Source organism: Theobroma umbraticum, unplaced genomic scaffold (assembly GCF_002168275.2).
Source record: "Theobroma umbraticum cultivar Fairchild unplaced genomic scaffold, ASM216827v3 scaffold_147.0, whole genome shotgun sequence".
NCBI lineage: Eukaryota > Viridiplantae > Streptophyta > Magnoliopsida > Malvales > Malvaceae > Theobroma > Theobroma umbraticum.
In genome coordinates, this window is record NW_018397259.1 from 3282621 (window position 1) to 3308172 (window position 25552).

Genomic DNA, 25552 nt, shown 5'->3' on the forward strand with positions numbered 1-25552 from the left:
AACGGGGATTAGTTATAGTGGAGCATCCTATAAGATTTGTTCGAGTACCAAAAATATTGCCTGCCTTGAGTTCGGGTCATCAAGTTTCCTACTTGACCAGACCTCATTCATACCAATATTCTAGTCACTATAATATACATTGCTTAATGGTGTCAATTTTATCACACTGTTAGGTTGGCTTCTTGTCTCATTTCCAAGCAAGTGGCATGTTCAGGCATTGCCCTGGGCAATTTGACAAGAGGAAGCAAAGCCCCAATTGCATATCAAGAGGAAGATTTTATTCAATTTTTAAGCCTGCAGAGATGCTTAGATAATTTAATATTACACATATCCATCGGCTGTCATTCCGATTTGATGAAGGATCACTACATGGTACATTATATTTATAATTGCAGATGATCTTTCATTTCATTAACATATAAAAAAATGGACAATTCAGTCACCGAACAAAAATGTGATTTACAAACTAGCAGCATGCCTCTCTAAAACGTGGTAATAATGTAGTACCAAGGACAAGCATCACAACCTCAGGTAAGAGAAGAGAGATGGAACAAGATCTACCACGGACCATGCTAGGCCTGCGTACTGAAGGAATCTAATACCCGTGTCAACATCAAATAAATCTTGGCGAGAGAAAAATAACATCTTTTGGACATAACTTGATTGCTTGATCTCACTGGACGTCTTCTCAATAGCTGAACCATTAAGCATTGGGATGTAGCTGGTTGATTTTGTAGGGATACCCAATGTATTTGATACTACAGGAAGGATCCATTTTGCAAGAGCCTTGCTACAGAACTTGACAATAAGGATTGTTGGTATCCCAACAAGCATTCTTCCCAAAAACGCAGGGATTGTGAGTTGCGAAGTAAATATTCGTGGAACTGCTTCATGGTGGAACTGGTGGTACGTCTGCTGGATCCCAGCAACCTGGTTTAACATTTTCACTTTAGGTTATATGGATAAATGTGAAAACATAATATTTTTTTCACCTGTAAGGGAGAAATCTATAGATTTTATTAGGTAATGCGTATGAAAATAACATAAAAATTTTGTTTCTATATGACCTTTGTTAAACAAGTCATATTATCTCAACAAATGATGTTCACTTATCAAGTAACATGCACGTCTTTGCAGTGCTACAAATATTTTGAGTTCCTATACGTTCAATGCTCAAAGCAAAGGCCTAAGGCATGATGCTAGTAATAGAGCACTTAACCTGTTTCATCTGCTGGATGGGTGCCTCACTGCCTATGCAGTGGCAGAACTGAACCCAATGCCACTCAGATGAAGCTGATCTCACTCAGTTACTTGATCTAAAGGTATTGCACTAGGTTTTTTTTCTTATATATATATATATAATTGGGAGCGGGGGAATTCGTACCCTGCTCTTTAGGTAGGGGATAAAACACCAACCAATGAGTCAAATGCTCAAATGCAAGATATTGCACTAGATTGAATAGAAAGCGTTTCATTGCATAAACAGATGCTATATCCATAACCACATTCTATACCAATAGTAAGGGCACAAAATTTACCCCCCAGTAAATTTTCAAATCATGAAGCGATTCACTATTATAATGGTATCATACACTATGCAGAATGTTGGGAAAGCACCAACCATATCACTTCAATAACTTCTTAAATACTTTTCCTCTATCCCAATGCATTTGCTCAATCTTTTCTGCGTTGGTGTATACATAGATTTCTATATATTCATACTAATAATATTTGTCAAAATGGAGAACCCTAGCTTAGAATTACTCTTGATGCATATTCTAAACAATCAAACAGCTTCAGAAATTTTCTTTGACAACCAGCATTTACATGATATCTTACTGCAGTGAGAAGTGCAATAAAATAGTGACATTTGAATTTGCCATCTAACTAGGCTTTTTGAAGGAAACAAAGGGAAATTCTCTTCTCTGTGTTAAATCATGCAAATCCTAAGTTCCCAAAAGAACTTGAGAAGCCAAAAGCTAATCTTTATTGTACTAATAGTTAAAGTCTAATATGGTAATCCCATAACCTCATATATACTTTAAAACTGCCCCTATAACATTAAATATTTACCTCTGAATATCTCTATTCCTAACCATAGATGCCAGGGTATCAGTCGTTTGTCAAGCATGAAATTCGTACATGCATAACGGTACAGACCACTTTTAACCTTTTCAGGGCACAAGCAACTGTGGCTATCTTATTAAAACATGATATTATAGTTTTTTCCCAGAGACATGCACATATTTCATATTTTCTTCAATGAAAACAATGCATCTCACAGTTGTATTTTCTTGTTTCAAGAGCCTATGATCTTAACTTTTTGCATTCAATAATGTTAATAAATTTTAAAGACAGTCATTAGTCAAAGATGCATTGCCAACAAGAATTCTGGTTATAATAGAAAATAGATTAGAATGGTTTCAATGCTATATGGTTGATCGATTACTTACAATTCCCAATGCAACACCGTTGAAGGCAGTATGGTACTCAAAACTTGGGGTTGGAAGTTCAGGAGTGGGATAAGCAAAAAGTAAGAGGAAGCTCAGTGCAGCCCAAAAGGATGTAACTACAACAGGAAAAGTAAGCATAAAAAATATAGAAAGTATATATTACATTTCAACATTCCAATATTCAATTAGAACCAGAAGTATGTATTATGTTTCAAGCATTAGAATACCAATCATACTTTGTGAGCTAAAAAGCCACTGCTCATATTAATCAACAGAACCAAGGGCAGGGAAACAGAAGACAGACTTAACTAGTCCCAAAAGCCCCATCTTTACAGGAATTACAAACTAGCCTATGTTATGGCACACAGCTTGTCTCCTTTATTTACAGAGATTTCACTCTTGCAAATGGAGTCCTTATCCCTACCAGGCCAAATTCTACAGTTGGTTTGGACCCCTATTCATCTAATTGGGTAGGTAACAATTCAACCTGCTCAAACAGACTCTTTCAGCATATGAAAGCACAAAATATGCTGACTGTAAGTTTACTTACCATTTTGTCCAGAGACAATAAAACCATCCACATATTCATGGACTGTTAGCCAGAATGCAAGAATCACCAATCCAATAGCAAGTCCACCAATGATATCAATCAAGCTATGCATGCCAAGGTAAATCCTTCCTAACAACGAAATAAAATTTGGTTTAACATTTGCTGTAAGGAAAAGTTAGAATTCTATCAAGAACTTTCTAATAAAATTAAACTTACCAACTCCAATGAGGCCCACAAGCAAGCAAGCAAAGGCAACTGCAGCAAGTACCACACAAGCATCTCTACTCTGTGTGGAGGTTAGAACATAGTGCAAAAGGTATCTGGATGCAAAGGCATAGCAACTCAGTAATGATTTCAATTCTCAACCAAATACAAACTGATGAATTGACAAGTAAAAATAGAAGATTTCTTTATTCATTATAAAGGGTTGGCAATCCATCAGATCCAAGGCTTTTCTTTTAGTTTTTCCTTTCTTTTCCTGTCCTATCAACACATGAGAATTGCTTTGAGCTTGATAACAATGTATATACTTTATTCCTGTGATTCTTGAGGCATAGGACTTCCAAGGTTTCTTGACCAATATTGAAGGGTTAATGAGCAAGTCACACTCACAACTTGTTGATATCCTTGAAGCACTTTTGACCACAATTTAATAGTTGTCTCAATAACACTATTTTTCAAAAGAGCCATTTATGAGAACAAAGTACCGATAAAAGGTGAACCGTATCAGCTAGAACAGCGGCACGTAAAAAAGTTAATGTAAATAGGAAACTTCAATACCCTGATAAGCATACTGTGTTGAGAGTATGAGAAGAAGGCAATCCATATTCCAGCGCATTATCTTCTTCATCTTTTGTGGCCGTTATCCTTCTAACAGGTGGGCAACTGGGTCTAGGAGCTGACACCACATCCTAGAAACCATACAGACCACCAAAGCAAAAACCAAACAAAGTATCAACTTTATGGATTCATTCAAAACATTAAACAAGAAGAGAAGATAAAAATATGTAAGGAGGAGAAAAGAATAACCTTTATGCAGTTGCCCATATAATCACAGAAAGCCATCAACAATGTCATCTGCCTAGCCAATTTTCCATGCCCACTCTAAAAAACATCATCCAAGAAAAATACCCAATATGAAACAATTCATATCAGAAGTAAACACAAAGAGAGAGAGAGAGGAGAGAGAGAGAGGAGAGAGAGAGAGAATACCCAGAAAAGCAAAGGAAGGAAAGCAGTGTAAAAAGGCACAGAAACTATAGAGGACAAGACAGAAAAGAGACCATCCCAGAGTTTATGCTGATGTTTCTGTCAAAAAAAGAAACCCACCAGACCAAAGACAATTAGAATGACGCAGAAAAGCTTAAAAGCCAACAAAGAAACAAAAAAAAAATGGCAATCTGGTATTGTTTCTTTGGGTCCAAACCTGGATCTTGAGGATGATAGAAGTGCCTTTACAACACGGTGAAGCACCCGAGGTTGTAGCAAAGATCTAATCTTTTTGGTTACATTGAAATATGTAGATATAACAATCCATGAAAAAATTCCACATAAAGCCACCCCTTGCCACGCTGCTATGCTCTCCATTTAATCTCTCCTCCTCTTTCCTTTCCCTTCTTTTCCCTCCTGCAAATGGCGGATCAGAAGAAGAAACAACAGAAAACAGAAAACAAAAATTCGTATTTCCAAAGTCTGTAACTTTCAAACTACTATTAAAAAGACTTGGACTTGGGGAGGAAACTTAGGAGGCAATTGGCTAAATTTTGTTGTTTTCAATTTCCCTCACGCCCTCAAAAAAAGAATTGGTGTTCATTTTTTTTCTTTTTAAAAAATCGACATATTTTCCTTTTGGGTTCATGGCTTAGCTGGACTCTGGCTGGCGGAGAGAAGGGTCAGCAACAACACGAGAAAAACATTCCAATGAGAAAAAATATAAAGACGGGTAATTGAGACCATACATTGGAGCTTCGAATCAAAGTGTGCCGCCACTTTTTAGGTTTCCATTTAATGCCGGCATAGCCACTCCCATGTGCTTTGTTCCCAAAGGTATTCATCTGTTTGTTTGTGTGAGTTAGTAATGACATTTGGATTTTTATTAATACTTTTTTTTCACCTCTTTCTTATGGACTAATATAATTATAAATGTTTTAATATTGAAGCTTATTATAATAAGAGTCCTAATCTTGGGTTTCATATTTTTTTTTTTAAAAGAGATTTGCATTTCTTATTGTAGAGATACTTTTTGTTTCCTTTGGGGGGGGGGGGGGAGTTACAGGATGAGCATCACATGGACTTAGTGGGAATTGCAAATTACTCTATTTATTTATGGAATTTTTAAAATTTTATAAATTTAGATCTTAGATGGTATTTGGTATAAGAATGTGTATTCATTTTTTTTATAATGTATCTAATTAAATTATATTATAGTATTTATTTTAAAACAAACTAATGCAGTATAATGTTGTAATGCAATATAATATTACAATACAATTATATTACAGTCCATGAATGTAATAAGATTGGATTAAAAACTAATGCAATCTCATATTACAACTTATTCTGTAATATTATCAAACTTGATTTGACATTTTTGTCCATATGCAATCGATAAAATTTTAAAACTTAATTTTTATCACTTTAAAAAAAATTTAAAAATTAAAAATATTTTTAAATTTTGGAAAAAAATCTATAGATTTTCAAAAACATAAAAGTAATTTTTTAATTTTTAGGAAATGAAAAAATAAAAAACTAAAAAATATTTTTTAATTATTAAAAAAATACTAGAAAGATAAAAATAGAAATAATTTTTATTTTTAAGAAACTATAGAAGATTAGAAAGTCCATAAAATAAAATATATTTAGAATTTTTGAAACAATAGAAGATATTCTTTTTTATGCTCATAATTTTTTAAAATTACAAAAAATATTTCCTCTTTGTAATTTTTAATAAACTTTTAAAAATAAAAAATTATTTCTTTTTTACTTTCATTTTTTTTCAAAATATCTCTTTTGGTTTTTTACTTTTTTGATTTTGTTTCTAAAAAGAAATATTTAAAAATATTAATAATAACAATATATTTCAAAATTGCTAACAAATAAAAAGTTATTTTCTATTTAATATGGATTTACTCGATGCTTGGTTATTTGTTGAAAAATTTATTTAAGAGATATATCATATAAAAATTTACAATAAAAAAACATATAAGTATACTAAGTTTACATTTTAATACATAAAAGTAATTTTGAAAATTAACATTACATTTTTAATAAAGTGTTTGCAAACCAAATACTGTAACGAAATCTTTCTAGTATTTTAATCACACTTTCTCTATTATATCAAACACTGCAAATATTATTTTACTAGTAATCACATTTTTTATAATATAATTAATATCTTTTTTTAATCTTACACCAAGAGTATTTTTAATCTTTGTTTGAGATTAATATCGTCTCCATACGATTTTAAGATGGTACTCCTCCACATCTATCTAGAATACTCAAGATTTTACTCTTGAAGTACTTTTCAAAGATCTCTACAACGACCAAACCCTAAAGGATAAGATCCTATATGTTATTGTTTGATTACATTCTTTATCTTACAAAAATATTTTCCAATTTATTACAGTTTGATCATTGCATAATGTTAGGTTATCAAATGTAGTATTTATGATTATTTATAGCATTTATCACGGTGGCCAACTAGGCTACAGAGTGTCAACAATTTTGCCTTCTTTTTAATTATTTCGATAGATTTGTAGGTTGCTTGATTTGCTTTATTAAAGATTAGCCTAACTTGGCGCCAAAAAGAAAAAAGACTAGCCCAAATTGAAATCTAAATTGCACAGATATTTGGATTTTTATTATATTTTTTTCAACTCTTTCTTACGGACTAAAATAATTATAAATGTTTTAATATTGAAGCTTATCATAATAAGAGTCTTAATTTTGCATTTCATATGGTTGAGATACAGTTTTGTTTTTCTTTGTGAGGGGAAAAAAATAATGAGATGATGCATCACATGGAATTTGTGGGAAGTGAAACTAACTCTATTTATTTATGGATTTTTTTAAATTTTATTAATTTAGAGCATAATGTAATGTTAGAAAATTGAAACTTTTGCATGTCTATATATGTAGTAATCTTTATTTTTCACGTATAAAGAAGAGAAAGAGAGAAAAAAAAAAAGACAATACAATTTTTTTTAATACAGTCTAAGATATCTTTATATTTTTGTGTAGATCTAATCTTTTTTCCCAAACAATTTTAAGAGTGCGTTATTTTATATCGATTTAATGCATTATAAATTTTATTCTTAAAATCGAATCTTAAATTATTGTCAGTTTTGTCTTAGGTCAGCAGTGTCGTTAGTCTTTGTTTGAGAGTAGTCTCCTTTCCGGACGATTTTAAGACCGTACTTCTCCTCTTCTATTTAGTACACTTAGAATTTTAGGCTCAAAATACTTTTTACAAGGATCTCTACAGGGACCAAACCCTAAACGATAAGACTGTGTTATTGTTTGACTACATTGTTTATCTTACAACAATATTTTCCAATTGACTAGAGTTTGATTATTGCATAAGGTAGGTTATATTAAATGCACTATTTACAATTATTTATAGCATTTATCACGGTAGCTAGCTATGTTAGAGAGTGCCAACAATTCTGCCTTCATTTTAATTATTTCAAATAAATTTTTAGGTTCCTGTATTAAAGATTACCCTAATTTTGTACAAAAAGAAAAAGATTAAATTGCATATCACGACAAAACTTATTTATTGTGAAGCCAAGAGTATTGTCAAGCTCACTTGGTTGTAAGCTTTGGCTTTAGGTGTTTGATGCACATTTGAGGTCATGTTTCTCATTCGACACAAATTGGTTTGGTCTAACTCTATGTATTTTCGATTCTTGTTTCAAGTTATATTGAGCTCTATTAAGTTTAGACACACTTTTCACCCTAATATTGGTCATGACACTTCCATCGCTAAAATGAACTTTTGTGTACTTCTTTCTAGTAGAGCCATTGTAATAGGTTGGATTTGAACTCTGTAATTTTACTTTTTTTTTTCTTAAAAGATATTTGTTGCAATTTTTCAGATATATCAGACAAATGAATGAAAGAATTTTAATTATAACTTTCAACCTTCTTAAAAATGGAAAATGTTATTAGTTTATAAAAAATTAATAAATTACTCTTTTTGAAACTTAGTTTTTGAAAAAAAATTTAATCAATTTTAAAAAGTAACATACGTAGTAGTAAGGGCAGTGGCGGCTTGCTTTGATAACAAAGTGGGGACTTGGTCCCTGAATATTTTAGTTTTACATGTAATTAATTTTTGTTTTAAAATTTTTTAACTTGATTTTTTAAAAAATCTATTTAGTCTTAATATAAATATAAATCTATCATAACAAGTTATATCTCAATAATCTAACTCAATAATTTGATATGCTAATTAACAATTGAAGAAGCAAATAGAAATTAAGATGAGAGTTTCATCAAGAAATTATTTATTTCATACAAAACACACAAAGTAAAAAGACATTTCAGTTGAATTTGAAAAATTACTTTTTCTTCCACTCTTGTGTACAAAGAGTGTGAGAGGAACTCATTTCATAACTCTGTTTAGTTATATATATATATATACACACACACACGACACCAATGGTGGAGTCAGGATTTTACACTTGGAGGGAAAAAAATCGAAGACAATGTCTATAAATTGAATAGTTATACTAAAAATTTAATGTTTGACAATAATATAAAACAACTTAGATGAAAAAAGTTCATAGGAAAATTATGCAAATAAATTCTGAAAATTATTCAAAGGAATCAATTTTAATAATTTACTTAAAAGAATTAACTAGTATAATCATAAATAATTTAATAATAACAATAATCTAATTTTTAGATAAACTTAACAACAAACAAAAATTAACAAGTATAATAACAAAAATCTCAATGGAAAGCAATTCCCTAAAAAATATTAAGGACTGTCAACAAACAATTTAATGGAGAAGTAATTTTTTAAAATTAATCAAAAAAATTAAATACAAAATAAACAATTCAATCAGGAAATAATCTTTGCATAAAAAACTTAATTACTCACAAGAATCTAAATAAAGAAAAAAACACATCTAATTTGTAGAAAAACAATCAAGCAATCTTTAAATAAATAGTTAATAACAAACCTGGTGCTTAATCAAATTGCTCTCAATAAAAAATAGTTAAGATAGTAAATCTTAAATCAAAATTATCAAGTAAAAATTATTAAATAAAAAAAATTTAGAATTAAAAATATTAAAAATAAAATAAAAAATATAAACCAATCTTACTAATTATCATGATATGAAAATTTAGTTATTCAGTAAAAGTTTTCTACATAAAAAATGTTGACAAGCCAAAAAGTGTAAAAAATGATTTTTTTTTTTGTTTCTACCGTATTTGGTAAAAAAGAAAAGAAAGTAAGTGGTGGTTGTAAGGTATTAGAGAGGTGCGGTTTGAAAATAATTTTATTGTAATTGATTTTATTTTAGTTTTATTAAAATTAATTATTAATTAATTGTTGTGGAACATTTTATTGAATAAAAAATTATTGTAGAGGTAAAATTATAAAAATTTTTAAAAATAAAAGTATGTAAGAAAAATTTTAAAATTTTTATAAAGATGAAATTATAAAATTTTTAAAAAGTAAAAGCAAGTTATAAAAAGGGCAGGAGCCCCACTATCTCTCCCTCCCTTTTACCTTTATATGATACCATCGTTATTCTTAATATGTATTTTTTATATATTTAATATTTTTTAAATTTTATTTAATTTTTTAAATGAGAAATAATTAGTTGATATATAAATTTCATATTGACTGTTAAGTGTCTCTTTCTTATGATTAACCTGTCCTTAAAACTGCTCTAACTTCATCTTGATTGATTACTAATATCCATCAATGTTATTATTTTAGTTATTTAATTGTTGAAAAATAATAATCTCCTGCTTTGTTACTTTGTTACGTGATTATATCCATGTGATGAGAATTTGAAAAGAAACTAGAATTTCCTTCATAAAACACTTGTTTGTTTTAATTTTTTATTTTCATGAAAACAGATTGGGTAATAGAACAATTGATTTGGATGATGACGTAGAATGCTGGGTGGCACGTTGTATTTATTTTTGACGGTTGAGTAAAAAAATAATATTTATAAAAGTTAATTATTAATTTTTTAAAAGTGGAGTAAATAAAACAGAAAATTTTAAATTAAATGATAAAAAATTGATTTACTGTAAAAGAAATTGAAAGTTCTTTTGTGGCCGCCGTTCAATATTGACCAACTTTTCGGGTCTCAATCAGAGGGAAAGGCAAGAAAACATTGACCATCCAAGCCTGTTGTCTCATGTCATATACAATGGGCTTCAATGACAATTATGGAAGATTTTTCCATCTAAAACTTAGTTTATGTAATCTTGATTTTTGACAATTTGGCTTTAATAAATATTATTTTTTATCAATTCAAAATTTTGGATTCTGATAATCATTGGCTAAAAGACTACATTAGACCATTTGATAAATTTATTTAATTGAGAATTGATAATATGTTTGATCTCATAATATCATTTAAACCGAACTAACATTGATAAATCATTTACTTAAATCAGATCGACTTTAAATTGATTCTAAGTAATTATTTTATTATTTAATCTTTTAAAAATTCTTTACAAGAGGTGAAATTTAAACTTGTAACAACTTATTTATTCATTAACAATCTTATCATCAAATGTTTTTGTTAAGTATTTACTGCATTTAATATCAACATCAACTATAAGATCATCTTTGAATTGGATGGGACTGGTTGGTTGAACAGTCCCGTTCATTATTAAACACATTGCTGGTAAAGGGTCACATGCTATTATATTTGCATGAAGCCAGCAGTTTTATCAGTTTGAATATGATAGACTCAGGCAGTATCTCTATGAGGAGTGCTACGTAAGGAACAAGGATTAACACTTTCTTATTTTTCTAGAAAAATCCAATTTTTTTAGATTGAAATATTCTAAAGAAAACTAAGTTGCTTCAACCTTTAAAACTGGACCCTCGCATTAGTTACAAATACAATCATTCCGTTTTAATATTTATTGTTTTTTTGGATTTTTTAAAAGCAAAATGTTAAAGGTGAATATGGATATAGAAGTGAATAAATAATAATACTTTTGAAGCATATAAAGTTAAACAAAAAAGTTTTTTTTAAAGATTTACTTTTGTATAGAATAATTATGTTAAAATTTATGATTATTTTTTTTATTATCATTTGGATATTTTTAATCAATTTTACTACATACCATTTTCTTTCACTATATAATAATATGTTGTTAAATGAAAAGGACCAATAATAAAAAGGCAATTAAGAAAAACAGAGTATTGCATAAATATTTATTTATGTTTCACTAATCAACAATTTATTGAATAAAAGAAAAAACATATCACATCGTGCGACAATGTGCGAGCAGGCTTGCTTGTACGTACTAAAAGCAAATGGTTTTTGGGCCCGAGGGTTGATAAAAGAATAATCAATATACTGTTTTTTGGTCCAATTTTAGTAGCTAATGACGATTAAGCATGCATTGCAATTGTTTGCAGCATCACCATGAGTCAATTCAGAAAAATTAATTATTAAATCAGATTCTAAAGTGGCTCTTGCGCAAGTGGGCAATGAACAGCCGTGAGAATTTTCAATCCATTCACTTGTATTGAAAATTGGAGTTGTTAGTTTTATTTATACTCTTAGAGAGGTGCCAACACCCTGGTGGATTCCTAGCCAAATTTGGAGTGGTGCCTTGTTTGCTACGGATGCTTCTTCTTTGTGTTTTTTTTCCAGCTGTAGGTTGATGGATAGGGGCCACTCAATAAGTTCAAAGATTTAAAGTGAAATATTTAATGAGATTTTTTTATTGAAATTAAAAAAATTATTAAAATTTTATTTTTCAAGCTTTTGAAGATGAAAATTTTTTATATTTTTTAAATAGTTAATATAAAATCAACAATCAAAATTTTTAATTCAAATAAATCAACTATCACATAAAATAAAGATAATATAATAATATAATATAAATTTTAAATTAAAATAAAATAATTTATAAATATTAGAACAATAGTACTTAATTATTGAATGCTTATTGTAAATCACAAATGAAGCTCATGACTTTATGAAGATAATAACATAACAGATTTCTTGTGTATTCTTTGGAGGAAAACTAAAATTAAAAAAAAAAAGAAGAAAGAGCAAATGAAAAAAGAAAAATTCAAAAGTAGATATTATTTATTAAAAAAAATTAGTTTTATATATAAAAAAAATTATTAAAAATCATTAAATATGCTGATCGGAAATAGAAAAAATAAGTGAGAAAAAATAAATTGTTGATACATATGATTATTAGTTGATTGAAAATAATATAGTATTTTAAAAATTAAAAAATTATAAAAAATTAAAATTTATTAAGTATATAATTAAAAAAATAAAAAAATTATTAATTATTAATTATTTTTTATATTTTTAATATAATTAATTATAGGGCCTAAAGCCCTTGCTTGGGTATCTTCACCCAGGGGCCGGCCCTGTTGATGGATGAGTCTGGCCATATGCTGAATTTTCCTGGTGTCTCTGCTATATGCTGCGTAGCTGTTCCTCTTCTTGCTGATCTGTCTCTGGGTGAATATCTTGGAAGGTTAGTGATTCTTGTTGTATAATGCTGTGTATGGTCATGTTTGGGCTCTAATTTGAACTGTGAGCTTGAGACGAGTGTGTTTGTAAGGCGATGTCTGATTCAGTGATTGAGAAAAAAAAAAAAAGCGAAGGTGGAGCAGATAAATGGCAATAATAATAATAATAACCACGATGATAGCACAGGTATAGGTAATTATTTGATGTGATCTACATCTTAGATACGCCTTTCTCTTTCAGGATATGCCTCCTTAGACCAGGAATATGCACATTTAAGATGTAATCCTTCCAATCTGTGCATTTCACATCGCATCCAAATTTCTTCTTCTCCACTACCGACATGCTTTTAAACAATCCTTCGAGATCGCTAAAATGACAGTTATTTATGAATTATATATTTTGTTATTGTAGAAGCAACAGAACCAACGTCGGCATATACAAGTAAAGTACAACAAACACAGCGCGAGAACAAGAACAGAAGCTATTAGAAACAGGATAGCAGCAGCAGATGAGAACAAACCAGGAGCAGAAATGAAAGCTGCTCAGCTGCAACACAACATGGGCATCACTTGAAAAAGAACGCCGGACAAACACAAGCATGCATCGGCAGTTAACAGAACGGGAGGAATTAACAGCCAAATAATCATGTGAACAGTATTTTAGCAGAAACTCAAGCAAGGAAAGTTGTAACCATAGCCAAGGATTGTGATTTAATTAGATTGATTGACTTTAATCCATATAATTACCCTTAGAAGAAGTTCCTTTCTACAGAACTTCTTCGTTCAGTGTACAACCTATTCATATAGTGAAAAGGTAATGATGTATATATAAGAGAAAAAACTACAACTCCTATTTTTTTTCATAGCTGAGATATATAAGAGAAAAAACAACAACTCCTATATTTTTTTGGCTAAAAAACACTTTCTATGTGGATGTATGTATGTATGTGTATAGACTCATCTTTAACCTCATCGTCCTAACCAGGGCTAGCAACTAATAAACCAAGTCTAATTAGATTTTTGAAAAAATTGCTTTATGAACACTTACCCTTTTATATTTTCACTTTGCTTTTGATCTCATCTTTGCTCTGAGGTGCAATATATATTGGACTTAACCCTTTATATTTCACTCCTTTACATTCCATACAATTATTCGAGAAATTAATTTAATGATGAGCTACTAATTCAAAAGTTACATAAAAGTTACATAAGAAAAGAAAGAGTATAAAAGTTAACAATGTAATGACCACAAACTCTACATTACTAAATTTGTGCGAATCTACTATGATATATATAATACAGATTTAAACTTACACTTAACGAGGAGATTTTTATAAACAAAATTGTGAGATAATTCAAATTAAAACAGATATACCTTGGTAGTTGGTGCAAGTGTCCATAATACCTCACAGAAAGTCTAAAAGATTATAAAACTAATCTTACCTAATTAATCTCAAATTTGTAAAATTCTGTTCCCAAAGTTTTAGCCTCTCTTTTCTCTTATAGAGTTTTTTTATTTTTCTCCGAGTTTTCTTTTATCTGAAAAAGAAAAAACCTAAAGGCGTACAATAGGTTTCAATTCTACGTGGATGCTTATGGGTTTGAATCCAATTATCTATTTTTTTTTGGACCCTTTTTTGATAAGGTAATATAGATATGTATCAAAAAACTAAGGAATTTTAAAATTGACACCTCAAGCAAGAGGCATGATTCAAATTAGAATTTTATATAGTTTCTAAATTATGTAAAAAAATTTAAATAAGTTATTTATTTTTTTATTATGTTCAATTAAGCCTTGTACTTTCATTTTGGGTCAAACAAACCTTTATGATTAAAGATTGATTAATTTTTATTAGTCAAAATATCACTTATCATCTTATATCCATGTAATGTTGACGTGTGTGTTGATATGCAGAGTAAAAGATACAACATGAACATGTCATTATACCACATCAAGATTGTATGACATAAAATAATAAGTGGTATTTTGACTAAGTCAATTGTTATGACCCAATCCCGTACCATGAACAGTGCGAGGACCAAGAAGAGAAGTCCCCTTGACCCAAGCAAGCTTCACACTCGACAAGTACACCACTACATGGTACAATCATAAGTACACTCGAATGTCCGTAAACTTCAACTACAATTGCATAGATGTACTCTCATTCATCAATAAAGCATCGGGCTCATATTGGCTTTTACATATATATCAAGTTATGATGTCATACATTTTGCACAACTTGTGTGCTCATGTGGGCCATTAAGCCATCGCACTAAACCACATGCCATACATATACATATACATATACATATACATATACATGACTATACATATGTAATATCAAGTATGTTGCCATTCTTGGCTAAAAGGTAAAAGTGTAAACTAACACCATAGTTACATAACCAAAATAAACCCGTTAGTAGAGCATAACATGACACAAGTAGGCTTCATAGTCGATTGTTAAGCATACCTATCAAAAAAGACTTGACAATCTTTCTTGAATGGAAATCCAAGCTAAGTCAAGTATCTAAAAACCAGAAGCAAGAGATTTAAAAATGTGAGTATAACTTAGTGAGTGAATAATGTAAGGGAACAAGTTAAGTATGATTTGTTAATAATACATTGCCTTTATTTGCAAACCTTAAAAATTTGTTTTCAAAGACAAATCCCATTCAAATCATGAATGAACAATGTGTTGTGCATTAACTAAGCAAACTTATACATATATGAAAACTCCCTTAGAAGTTGGAGAAAGGTACCAACCAATGGCTTTTGAAAAACACTCAATAGGAAAGCATAACTCAATTATGGTATAAAGGGATCGACCTTTCATACCTTAGGGGTTGATCATTAGCACACATAAACATTTCTATAGGTTCTATCTTTCGAGGGTCAACCTTTTTTATTCTTAAGGGTTGATCCCTCATGGCCAGAAAGCCTTTATACAGTTATTGGATGCTAGGGATCAAGTTTTTCTATTTCGAGGTTGATCCTTCATGGCTAGAAAGCACTCAATAACTTTTAGATGACAACAATTGACCTTTTGAGTTTCAAGGTTAGATCCCTGTTAACCATAATGCAATTTTTGAGTTCTTTTGAACTCTAACTTTGGCCCAACAAAAGGGTATCCATATTCGACCATCATAATTTTATCTCAAAAGCTCATTCCATCAAATATTCAATCTTGTTACATCTCAAAAGAAAGATCACAATCCAAACCCACAAACAGCTTAACCAAGCACCATTTTAAGAATCAATCAAAGTGTTGCCTAAATGAAGCTCTCATTTAAAAACCAAGTTTAAGCCAAAAGTCTTTTGACCAGTGGAGTAATGTCATAACCCTCAATTCTTAAGGCATCAAGCATGTGTCTTACTCTCCACACATGTTTGGCATAAAGCCTTACTAGATAGGCATCAAGCATATGTCTCATCCCCACCACATATGTCTAGCACCAAACCTTGTTAGCTAAGCTTAAGCATGTGTCTTGCTTCAACATACATGTGCAGCACTATAACTCTTGCTAGATAGGGATAACGAGCATGTGTCTCATTGAGCGCACATGTCTAGCACCAAACCTTCCTAGCTAGGTCCAAGCATGTGTCTTACTCTAGCACAAATGTCCACCATCATAGCCCTTGCTAGATAGAGATAACAAGCAAGTGTCTCATCAAGCACACATGTCTAGCACCATGGCTTCTGTTGGGTAAGAATAACAAGTATTGTGCACAACAACTAGTGTTTATTGTTGCTAGCTACAGTTTTAACAAAAGAAGCTTTATTATGCTTATAACACAACTATTAGAGTGAAAGCATTCACCTTCACAATATAAGCATCAATAATGCACCTTTACCCCATATCATCAACAAGGGTTTATTGTCATCAATAGCAAACCTTACTTTATGGTTGCACACATAGATAATGAGCATTGCTCTTGCACTTGTTTTTTATCGAAACCATGTCAAGTATAGCCACATTCTATTTCTACAAACATCATTTTGAAGAAGAAATCCTTAAAAAGGCTTGTTCTCTATGCATTTTCAATTACCATAATAGTATGCGTGTGTATACACACACACACAATAATACCAAAACACATTTAATGGACAATTTCATCACAAATTCAATTTGGAACTCAACATTGAAACATGGATTCTAATGAGCATGTAAAACATAGTTTATGCATATTTACATAACAAAGTAGTTTAAATGCAATTTACTCACCATTAATGCCTCCTTGCTACACTCACAAATAGCTCAACACACCTTGCTCCAAATTGATCCTAGGAGCCTCAATGGAACCTAAAATGACCACATTTCATATAAATTCCTCTTAAATTTCTTAATTCGAAACTAGCCAATTAAAATCCTGACTAATTCCTACAACCTCATTCAATTCATTTTCACTAACCATCCAATCTTCAAAGTTACAAACTAAGGGAGTCCTTATCTTGGTGAGCTTATTGGAGAGAATTTCCCCCACAAACCCTTAGCTTGGAGACAAAAACAAAACTAATTAAATTAAAAGTTGGAAAGTCTTAATCTAACCTTAGATTCAACTTTTAGAGCTTCAATTTAGCCTAATTTGAGAAGGAATTGGAAGAGTTGAAGGTGAAAAGAAGAAAGAAGAATGAAAAAGCTCAAACAAAATGAAAGGCTGGATAGGCCAATGGGGGGTTGATCTCTACTAAAAAAGGGTCGATCCCTCTAGGGCAGATTACAAAATTGGCTTTCCTTTGCTAAGTTTCTTGTTTCCTTGTCCTTTAGATGCCTTTTTTGACTTGAATTAGTAAGCTTAAGGGTAAATTCTAAGAATATTTGGGTTGGTAAAGAGTGTTCCATGAGCTCACCAAGTGAATTCCCCATTTTACCCTTGTATGCTAAATTGGAGGTTTACATTCTCTCCTCTTTAAGGAAATTCATCCTCAAATTTATAGAAAGATTACTCAACTAAATCAGGCCTTATCATGGGTGATCAATATAGACTAAAGACCATGGGAAAAATTATATGCTACCATATGATTTAAGATTGCAGTCATATAGTATATAGCTGCACTTTAATTTTGCTGTTGAATCCCATAAAAAAGTGCAGCCATACTTTTCCATACATTGGCTAAGGCTGCACATTTTTCACCTCTGACTGCAAAAGGTCAAAATGTTGTAGTGGGAAGAATATAATTATGGAGGAGAAGTTATGCATGAAAAATAGTATGGGAAGGGAAAGTCTCTCCTCTAAATCCCCTGGACGATTTCTTCCTGCATTTGTACCGGAGAATGAAAAGAAGCTGGTTGCAGAACGTAAGAAAACTTTTGCAAATAATGCAGTTGCCAAAAAGTCGAAGGAATTGGGTTTACAAAGGTGATGGTTTCGCCCCCTTTTGCACTGTATCTCAAATTATAATTTCCCTAGAAAACATGTTGATATTAAAATTATAATTTCTTAAAGTAAATATGCAAAAAATTTGGTAAAACAAATCCAAATATTTTTTTAGAAAGATAAGATAATGACAATTTGTTTTCCTAGCCTTTATCTCACTCACTACCTGAGTGATAAATTGAAAATTAAAAAGAAAAACGAAAAAATCAAATGTTGAATATTAAGTGATTAATAAAATTTTTAATCACTGAGTTTTCTATGATATGCAACTGAAAATTTAAATTAACAATAATGTATAATTGAATTTCTTACAAGAAAAATACAATTTAAGAAGGAAATTCTAACTAAAGTGTAAGGGGAAATAGTCAAATATAAAACCATTCAACAAATTTTCATTAACAAAAATTCAATTTAATAACCTTTAAATTGAATAACCAACTGAATTGATAGAAAAATTGTGGAAAGCTTTTCAATAATTTATCCAATATCACTTGAATTTAGAGGTACTCATCAGGCCCCACTTTTAAAAGTCAACCTTGAGCCTTATCTGTCTATTCACATATTATTTTATTATTAAAACTCATTGCATCCAAGTCCAAAAAAACTTGGAAGGAAAAGCATCACTTACGTGACATTAACAAAAACTTTAAAAGCGTGCAATTAAGAAACAATAAAAAAAATCGCAAACCAATCCCAAACCCAACTCAAATTAGGAGACGAAGACAATGACACATGAACAATCAATTAAAAAGAAGAAGTCTAATTCCAAAAATGGCCTCAATTTCTTCTAAAACACCAGCAATGTCCCAAAAATTAAATCAAATTATGCAACCACGTGTCAAGCAATTAGAGCGGCCATATGTCAAGCAATTGCCCCATTTAGGGAATCAATGGCTATCAATGTTAAAATAGTAATTTTAATTAATATCTTAAAATTAAAATTAAATAAAAATCTATTCTTTATTGATAAAAATATAATCGTGTGTGTTGAGCTTGGGCTTAAAAACTACCCGAAGCTCAACCTGACCCTTGGTCACTTCCATCGTAGAAGTAATACCGAAGATGGTTTTTCTTTAACCATGAAGGCTCTCATGGGAGCCATTACGTTTTCCCTCCCCCACAACATGGCCAATCACTTCACTTCTGCCACATTCGAACTAACTTTTGCACCTTAAGACTTGTATGGAGAAAAATAGCACTGAAATTGGACTTGAGGAATTTCTTTAATTCAATTAATATATGCAAAAAAATTTCACTGAAAATTTAAATTGTTTAAGAGCCAGAAACACCTAAAATTTGAGGTTTAATCTGTCTTACCCCCAATCCTTAAGGTGCTATAAATTATAATTTTTCTAATTATTTTTATTTTTTCTCAACACCAGAAAAAATTAATTGAATATCTATTTAAGATTTTGATTTTTTTTTTTGAAAGATGGGTTTTATTTTTCCAATATCAGTAATGCCATGACAAATCTTGAGCCTTTCAGGCAAGAGACTTTACAGGCATCCGAGAACTGATTTGGGCAAAGTCAATTGTACAATTGCAAAAGTAAGTAAAATTCCAAATGGTTAATTTAAATAGGGCCAAAGAATTTGGATGGACAAATGCTTATGTGTTTACAAAGGCAATGGGAGAAATGATCATTGACCCCATGCGAGAAAATACACCGGTTGTCATAATACGACCTCCTGTAGTTGAAGGCACTTGCAAAGAACCGTTCCCAGGGTGGATAGAAGGACATAAGTGTGTATCCTTTACCCAAGCCATTAAATTACTACTTTATATACTGCAAGATTTTTCTGATGTAATTAACCTTTCTAGATATCCAATTCTCTCTTTGTCAGCTCAATTGATTCTATAGTTTCATTCTAGGGGAAAGGGAAACTGACAGGTTTTCCAGGGAATGCTGATAATGTCATTGATATAGTAAGTATATATTATGATTTCCTCAATTCCTGTCTTCCTCCCCTGTTAGTAATTTAATTGCTTATTGCCTCTAGGACACAAACATGATGCACGCTATCCAATAATACCATGAGAAAATGCAGGTACCAGTTGACATGGTTGTTAATGCGACCTTGGCAGCAATGGTCAGGCATGGCGTAACAAGGAAAGTAGACATCAACATCTACCATGTATCTTCTTCTATGTCAAACCCATTAACTTCGCAGGATTTATTCCGACTATTCTGTCAACACGTTATGTCGCCCTGTATTGGTGCCAATGGCAAGCATATTAACATTCAGAAATTGAAGATCTTTGCCTCAATGGAAGAATTTGATGCTCACCTTTTGAGAGAAGCCACAACGAACAGCTCTGATAGGAATCGTCGGAGAAAAATCGAAACGAGAAAGTTTATGGAACTACCAAAGCACCTGGCAAAAGTTTAGGAGCCATTTACCTTTTATCATTATAGGTACGATATGGATTACTTACAGTGTCTCCCCCTCTATCCCTGCTCTTTAATACACAAAAGTATAAGTTGAGGTGATAAAATTTGTCTGAATCCCAAAACCTACCCAAACCAGCTTGAAACAAAACCCAGTCCAACCCGAATTGACTAAAAAACCGTTTAAACGCGAACCTAAAATAACTGAACCCAAATAAATCTAAATTCAAGACAATGCTAACTTGAGGTGATTTGAACGCAAGACAGTCCGAACCAAATTTGAAATAGCCTAAATCCGAAGCGATCAGAACATGTAAGGATTCAAATATGATTAATCCAAAATCTGTAAAAAAAAAAAAATCTAAATTTATCAGCTAAAAAGACTCGATCTCTAATTAAATAATTTTATGTAAAATAAGTATATGAACAGGTGATAAACCTTTTTCTTTAATGAAAACTTTAATTTTTTTTTGAAAAAAATTATAATAATATAATTATTAAACCATAGTATAAGTAATGAATTTTCAACCTTTTCAATGTTGAATATTTGAATTGAATTATGAAATTAATTTAAGATATTTTAAATATAAATATCAAATTATTTTTGGTGCAACCTTTATTGTCCAAAATAATTAACTACAAAAATGATATTGTTAATTTGGTATTTGATTTTATCCTAAAAATAATCATATGCAAACTCACTACTATTAATATTTGACATTTAAATTTTAATATAATGCTAACTCAAATATTAAAAATAAAATAATATAGTAATGTGGGCATATTCTGTCTGAAATATGCTTGGCGGCTCTAAATCAAGATGGAATTATTGTGGGGTGCGATAGTCAATGTGATGCACTGATTGGTAGGAAATAGGAAATCTAAAATTGAGGGGGCACAAGTCGGTGGGAGATGGAATTGTGAAAATCTCAAACAATGAGTTAATAGATAAAACTATAAAATCACTTATCCAACATAATCCAAATCCGAAATAGTATAAACTTAGACTAACTTAAACATAAATCAATTGAAACTCGAAACAGCTCAAATCCAATATAAACCAAATCCAAGATCATTTGAAGTCAAAATGATCCAAACCTAAATAACCAAACCCACCCAATTGTCATCTCTAAGTATAAGGTATACCATATATTAGAGAGTTGTTTGAATATATTAATTGAGAGTAAACAAGTGAAGGTATGTTGAATATATTAATTGAATATATTAAATAAGCAGACTGCATATATTGTTGAAATTTTCTATTATATGAGCTACTATTAATTAGTAATTTCAATTTAATAAAATAAATTAATAATTTAGTCTTATTATAAGACAAAGCATGAGAATCCAATTAATATTAAAGTGATCTATTGATGATAGGCTTTGCACGTCTTATTGGGTTAGTATGATTTAGTGATTTTATAGGTCTTGGCCCAATAAGCCTTTAATGAGAGGCTTCTAAGGTTTATTATTTTCATATTTGGCTAGATCCCCTCTTTACCTCTAACGAACGTTTTCTGCCTTTTGTGAGCCACCAAAATGATAAGAGCGAAGAGGAAGACTTAGCTTCTACCAATAACTTTTGTCATAATGTATAAGTTTGGGAACTAGATCGCTAAATGTGAAATAAAATCAGCACTAATATTTTTTATTGAGGTACATTTAGCCACCTACTTGAGTTTATTTCTTTAAAATGTTACCTTAAGCTTTATCTAAATTCATTTTAATGAATTAAGCTCCGATCGATGGAACAATATTTGGGTTTGAGAGTACTGCAACATGCAGGGAAGGTATTAGTACCCTTATAATACCTAGTCAAAAAACGATACCAATTAATCATATGTTATCCTTACTTTTCCTTAATTCTTGATTTTTATCCCACTTCCCTTAATCATTATTTGTTACATTATTTTTGGTTTATTCACGACCTAAAGTGCATTATTCGGTTTATTTGTGTGACGTATATGTGATGCAATTATGGAATATATGATATAAATCTCGATAAATGTCAAATGATAACCTTTTATTGAGTATATTTCTCGAATTCACCCATTATAATGGTAGGACCCGAGAATACTTGTTCTCTTAGGAAATTACTTGAGAAAACTTGCTTTCACAAGCTTATCAAATAAATCCCATCATTGAGGTAATCATTTGAAGGTAAAAATAATATTTTCATGAATATAAATTCTAATACAAGTAAAGGCCTTCTATTAAGAACATTCTTTGAACTCCTCCATCATACTGATAGGACCTATAGATATTCTTTCACTTAGGAAATTTTTCAAAAGAACTTACTTTTGCAAACCTCTTGAAAAGTCCCATCATCGGGCCTTGACTCATTTACAAAATATATAGAAAGGATATGACATTTAAATAGTATAATGACATTGTGTGGCTAGCTATAAATTAGAGTATTAATCGTTATTTATACCATATGTTCATTATTATTTATCATTTTATTTTTTTATTTCATTTCTATTTTAGGTTGTTTTCATTTTATTAATATCCTTTTGATCAATATTTTTAATGAAATATATATTTAGATTAAAACATTGAGATTTAAAATTAAAACCCTCATATCATATTGCTGGAGTTTAAATTAAATCCCTTACCTAAGAAACTTAACTCGAAATTACGACTTCTTGCATCCTGAGTAAAAATTCCATCTTTAGTATAGTCAAAATAATATGTTTCATACCATTATGTGTTTTATTTTAAAGCACAAATATTCTATATACATAGTTTTTAAGCTTGAATATCTTTATTTTTTTTATTTCTAGCCAACAACATTCCATATTTTTTATTAATTAATTTTAAATATTTTTTGGATTAATAAATATTGAGACTTAAAACTAAAACCTTGATAGAATTTTAGTCTCTCACCTAAGAAAATTAATCCAAGATTACAACTTTTCACATCTCAGATAAAAATTCCATTATCAGTTCAACTCAAACAACACATTTTATTTTTATATTTTTTATTTTATCATATCTCTTTTATATGTCTGCCTTTTTTTAAAAAAAATTTCCTGACACATTAATATAATAATATTATGCATAATTTTTCAATACATATATTTTATTTTCATTCTTACATTATTTGCTAATTAACACAAGTAACAAAAACTGAATAACTAGCATAAAAATGTACAAACAGTAAACTCAAGCCCAAATACACAAGGCAAGAATGAAAAACTTCAGTGAAATTCATACCAAACAGGCTCAAGTTCCAAAATCAAATAGGCCGCACAGGGTTGGCGACGCACTGCCTCCTTGGCCGTTTCGTCCTTTTTCTTGACGCTGGCCTGAGCCTGGTTCTCCTTTTTCTTCTCCTTCTTTCTTCAACAATGAAAAGCACTTCCTATGCTTGTTATTTTCCTTTGATTTTTTCTTTTTTTTTTCTTCCTTAAACTACACGTGCTTCACATTGCTAACATAGGTATATAAACTAAAAATAAAACCCTAGTCCATCTTTTTTGTCTTCCTTTTCCCTCTCAAGTAGTGTCAACCTCTCTTAATTTCTCTCTTAAAAAGAAGCTCTAGCCAAAGCCTTACCCACTGGTAGCAGCCTCCCTCCGCCATTTCTGGAGCCCGTCACCTTTCGTTCTTCACTTAAACCCAAAGATCTCTCCTTTAGCCAAAGAAAGACCCCAAAGAACCTTAACCTAGGAGCCAAAATCTTTCATAGTCGAGGAGGCTTGGTTGTGACCCTTCAGACCTTTTTTTTTCCTTTTTGGTTGATTTTAGTTTGCTGGTCTCCTTCTCTTTTGCTTGGATTGTGGTTTTTGATTTTTTTTTTTGGAGTTTTTAGGTTTTGCTTATTGTGGCTTTACGTGGAATGGTTGTTGGATTTTTTTGTTGTAGGGTTCACTCTCCAGTGATTTAGGGTTTCTTGTTTCCTCTCCTCTCTTTTTTTCCTTAAAAGATCCCTATTTTTTTTCCTTTTCAATATCTTCTCTTTCGTAAGCAGGGAAGAGTGTTTGAAAACCCTTTTCTCATGCTTGCTGCCATTGGCAGTGCCTTGGTGGTTGCTGCCATTGGCAGTGCCTTGGTGGTTGCTGCCAATGGCAGCGTTCTTGGGTTTGGCAGATTGCTGTCTAACCCTTAGATTTCAAAATTATTGTTATTGTTTCTCACAAATTATGGAAGGAGGAAAAGGGTGAATCTTAAAGATAAAGGGTTTTACCTAAACACGGTGAGGCCTTGATTTGTCTTGGGGAGAAAGAAGGTTGACTGCCATGACAGTCATCTCAGTTGCCACGCTCAGCGTGGCAATAAGAATTCTCTTTTATGTGTATATATATATATATATATATATATATATATATATGTATAAATATTACTATTTTGATTAAGTTAAGAAAGGGCCATTAATATTTAACATCCAGAGGTATAAAAACAAAATAAACCAAAGTAAAGAAACAAAACATACCATTATCGTTTCAATAACCATAAAAATAGAATAGAGTAGTAAAATTAAAAAAAAAAAGCCAGAGAGTATAACCTGTCAAGCTCAGAAGACCATCAACCAAGAAATAAAAAAATAACAACCAATATCGAACCACAATTGGGCAAAATCAATTGAATATAAAACAAAAAACAACAATCATAAAAAAAAAATACAACCTGCTAAATTGATGAACACAAACAAGAATGAGGAAAAAGAGAAAAAAGCACAATATACCAAAAAGTATTCTGGAACAAAAAGAAAGAGCAAATACACAAATAACCACACAATAGGAATATTTTATTCACTTGGTGGGAAAACACCAAAAGTTATGCCAAGGAAGGCAAATAATAGGACAATAGGGTCCCTTACATAGGAATACCCATCAAAAACCAACCAAAAAGTACCAGCCAACCCCTTGCACTCACGCATCCTCTCCTCTTTCCTCAAACAAAGATTTCCCTTATTCTTGCCTAGAAACAACCGTTCATCCCACTTACCCTGAAAAAATCAAAACCTCTCTCAACAATCTCTATATTATCTTTCCAAAAATTAACCGCTCATATCCCTCACCCTTCCATCAAGATTACTCTTCTTCTTGCCTATAAATCAACCGTTCAATCCAG

At 30.9% G+C, this 25552-nt stretch overlaps 2 protein-coding genes across 2 annotated transcripts; one reads left to right on the top strand and one right to left on the bottom strand.

The window, feature by feature from the left end:
* Positions 1–314: 314 nt before the first annotated feature.
* Positions 315–4954, bottom strand: SPP1 (Phosphatidic acid phosphatase (PAP2) family protein). The gene is given in 9 exon segments (XM_021427255.2): positions 315–930; positions 2454–2569; positions 3004–3132; positions 3220–3323; positions 3784–3914; positions 4033–4107; positions 4216–4311; positions 4430–4461; positions 4464–4954. Coding segments are annotated over 9 exon segments (1221 nt in total). The 5' UTR covers positions 4591–4954; the 3' UTR covers positions 315–519.
* Positions 4955–17889: 12935 nt separating this feature from the next.
* LOC110414802 (fatty acyl-CoA reductase 2, chloroplastic-like) lies at positions 17890–24587 on the top strand. The gene is made up of 6 exons (XM_021426211.1): positions 17890–18068; positions 19669–19834; positions 19960–20013; positions 20136–20465; positions 24291–24356; positions 24450–24587. Exons 1-6 carry the CDS (start codon positions 17890–17892, stop codon positions 24585–24587), a joined length of 933 nt encoding a protein of 310 aa, XP_021281886.1.
* Positions 24588–25552: the final 965 nt, after the last annotated feature.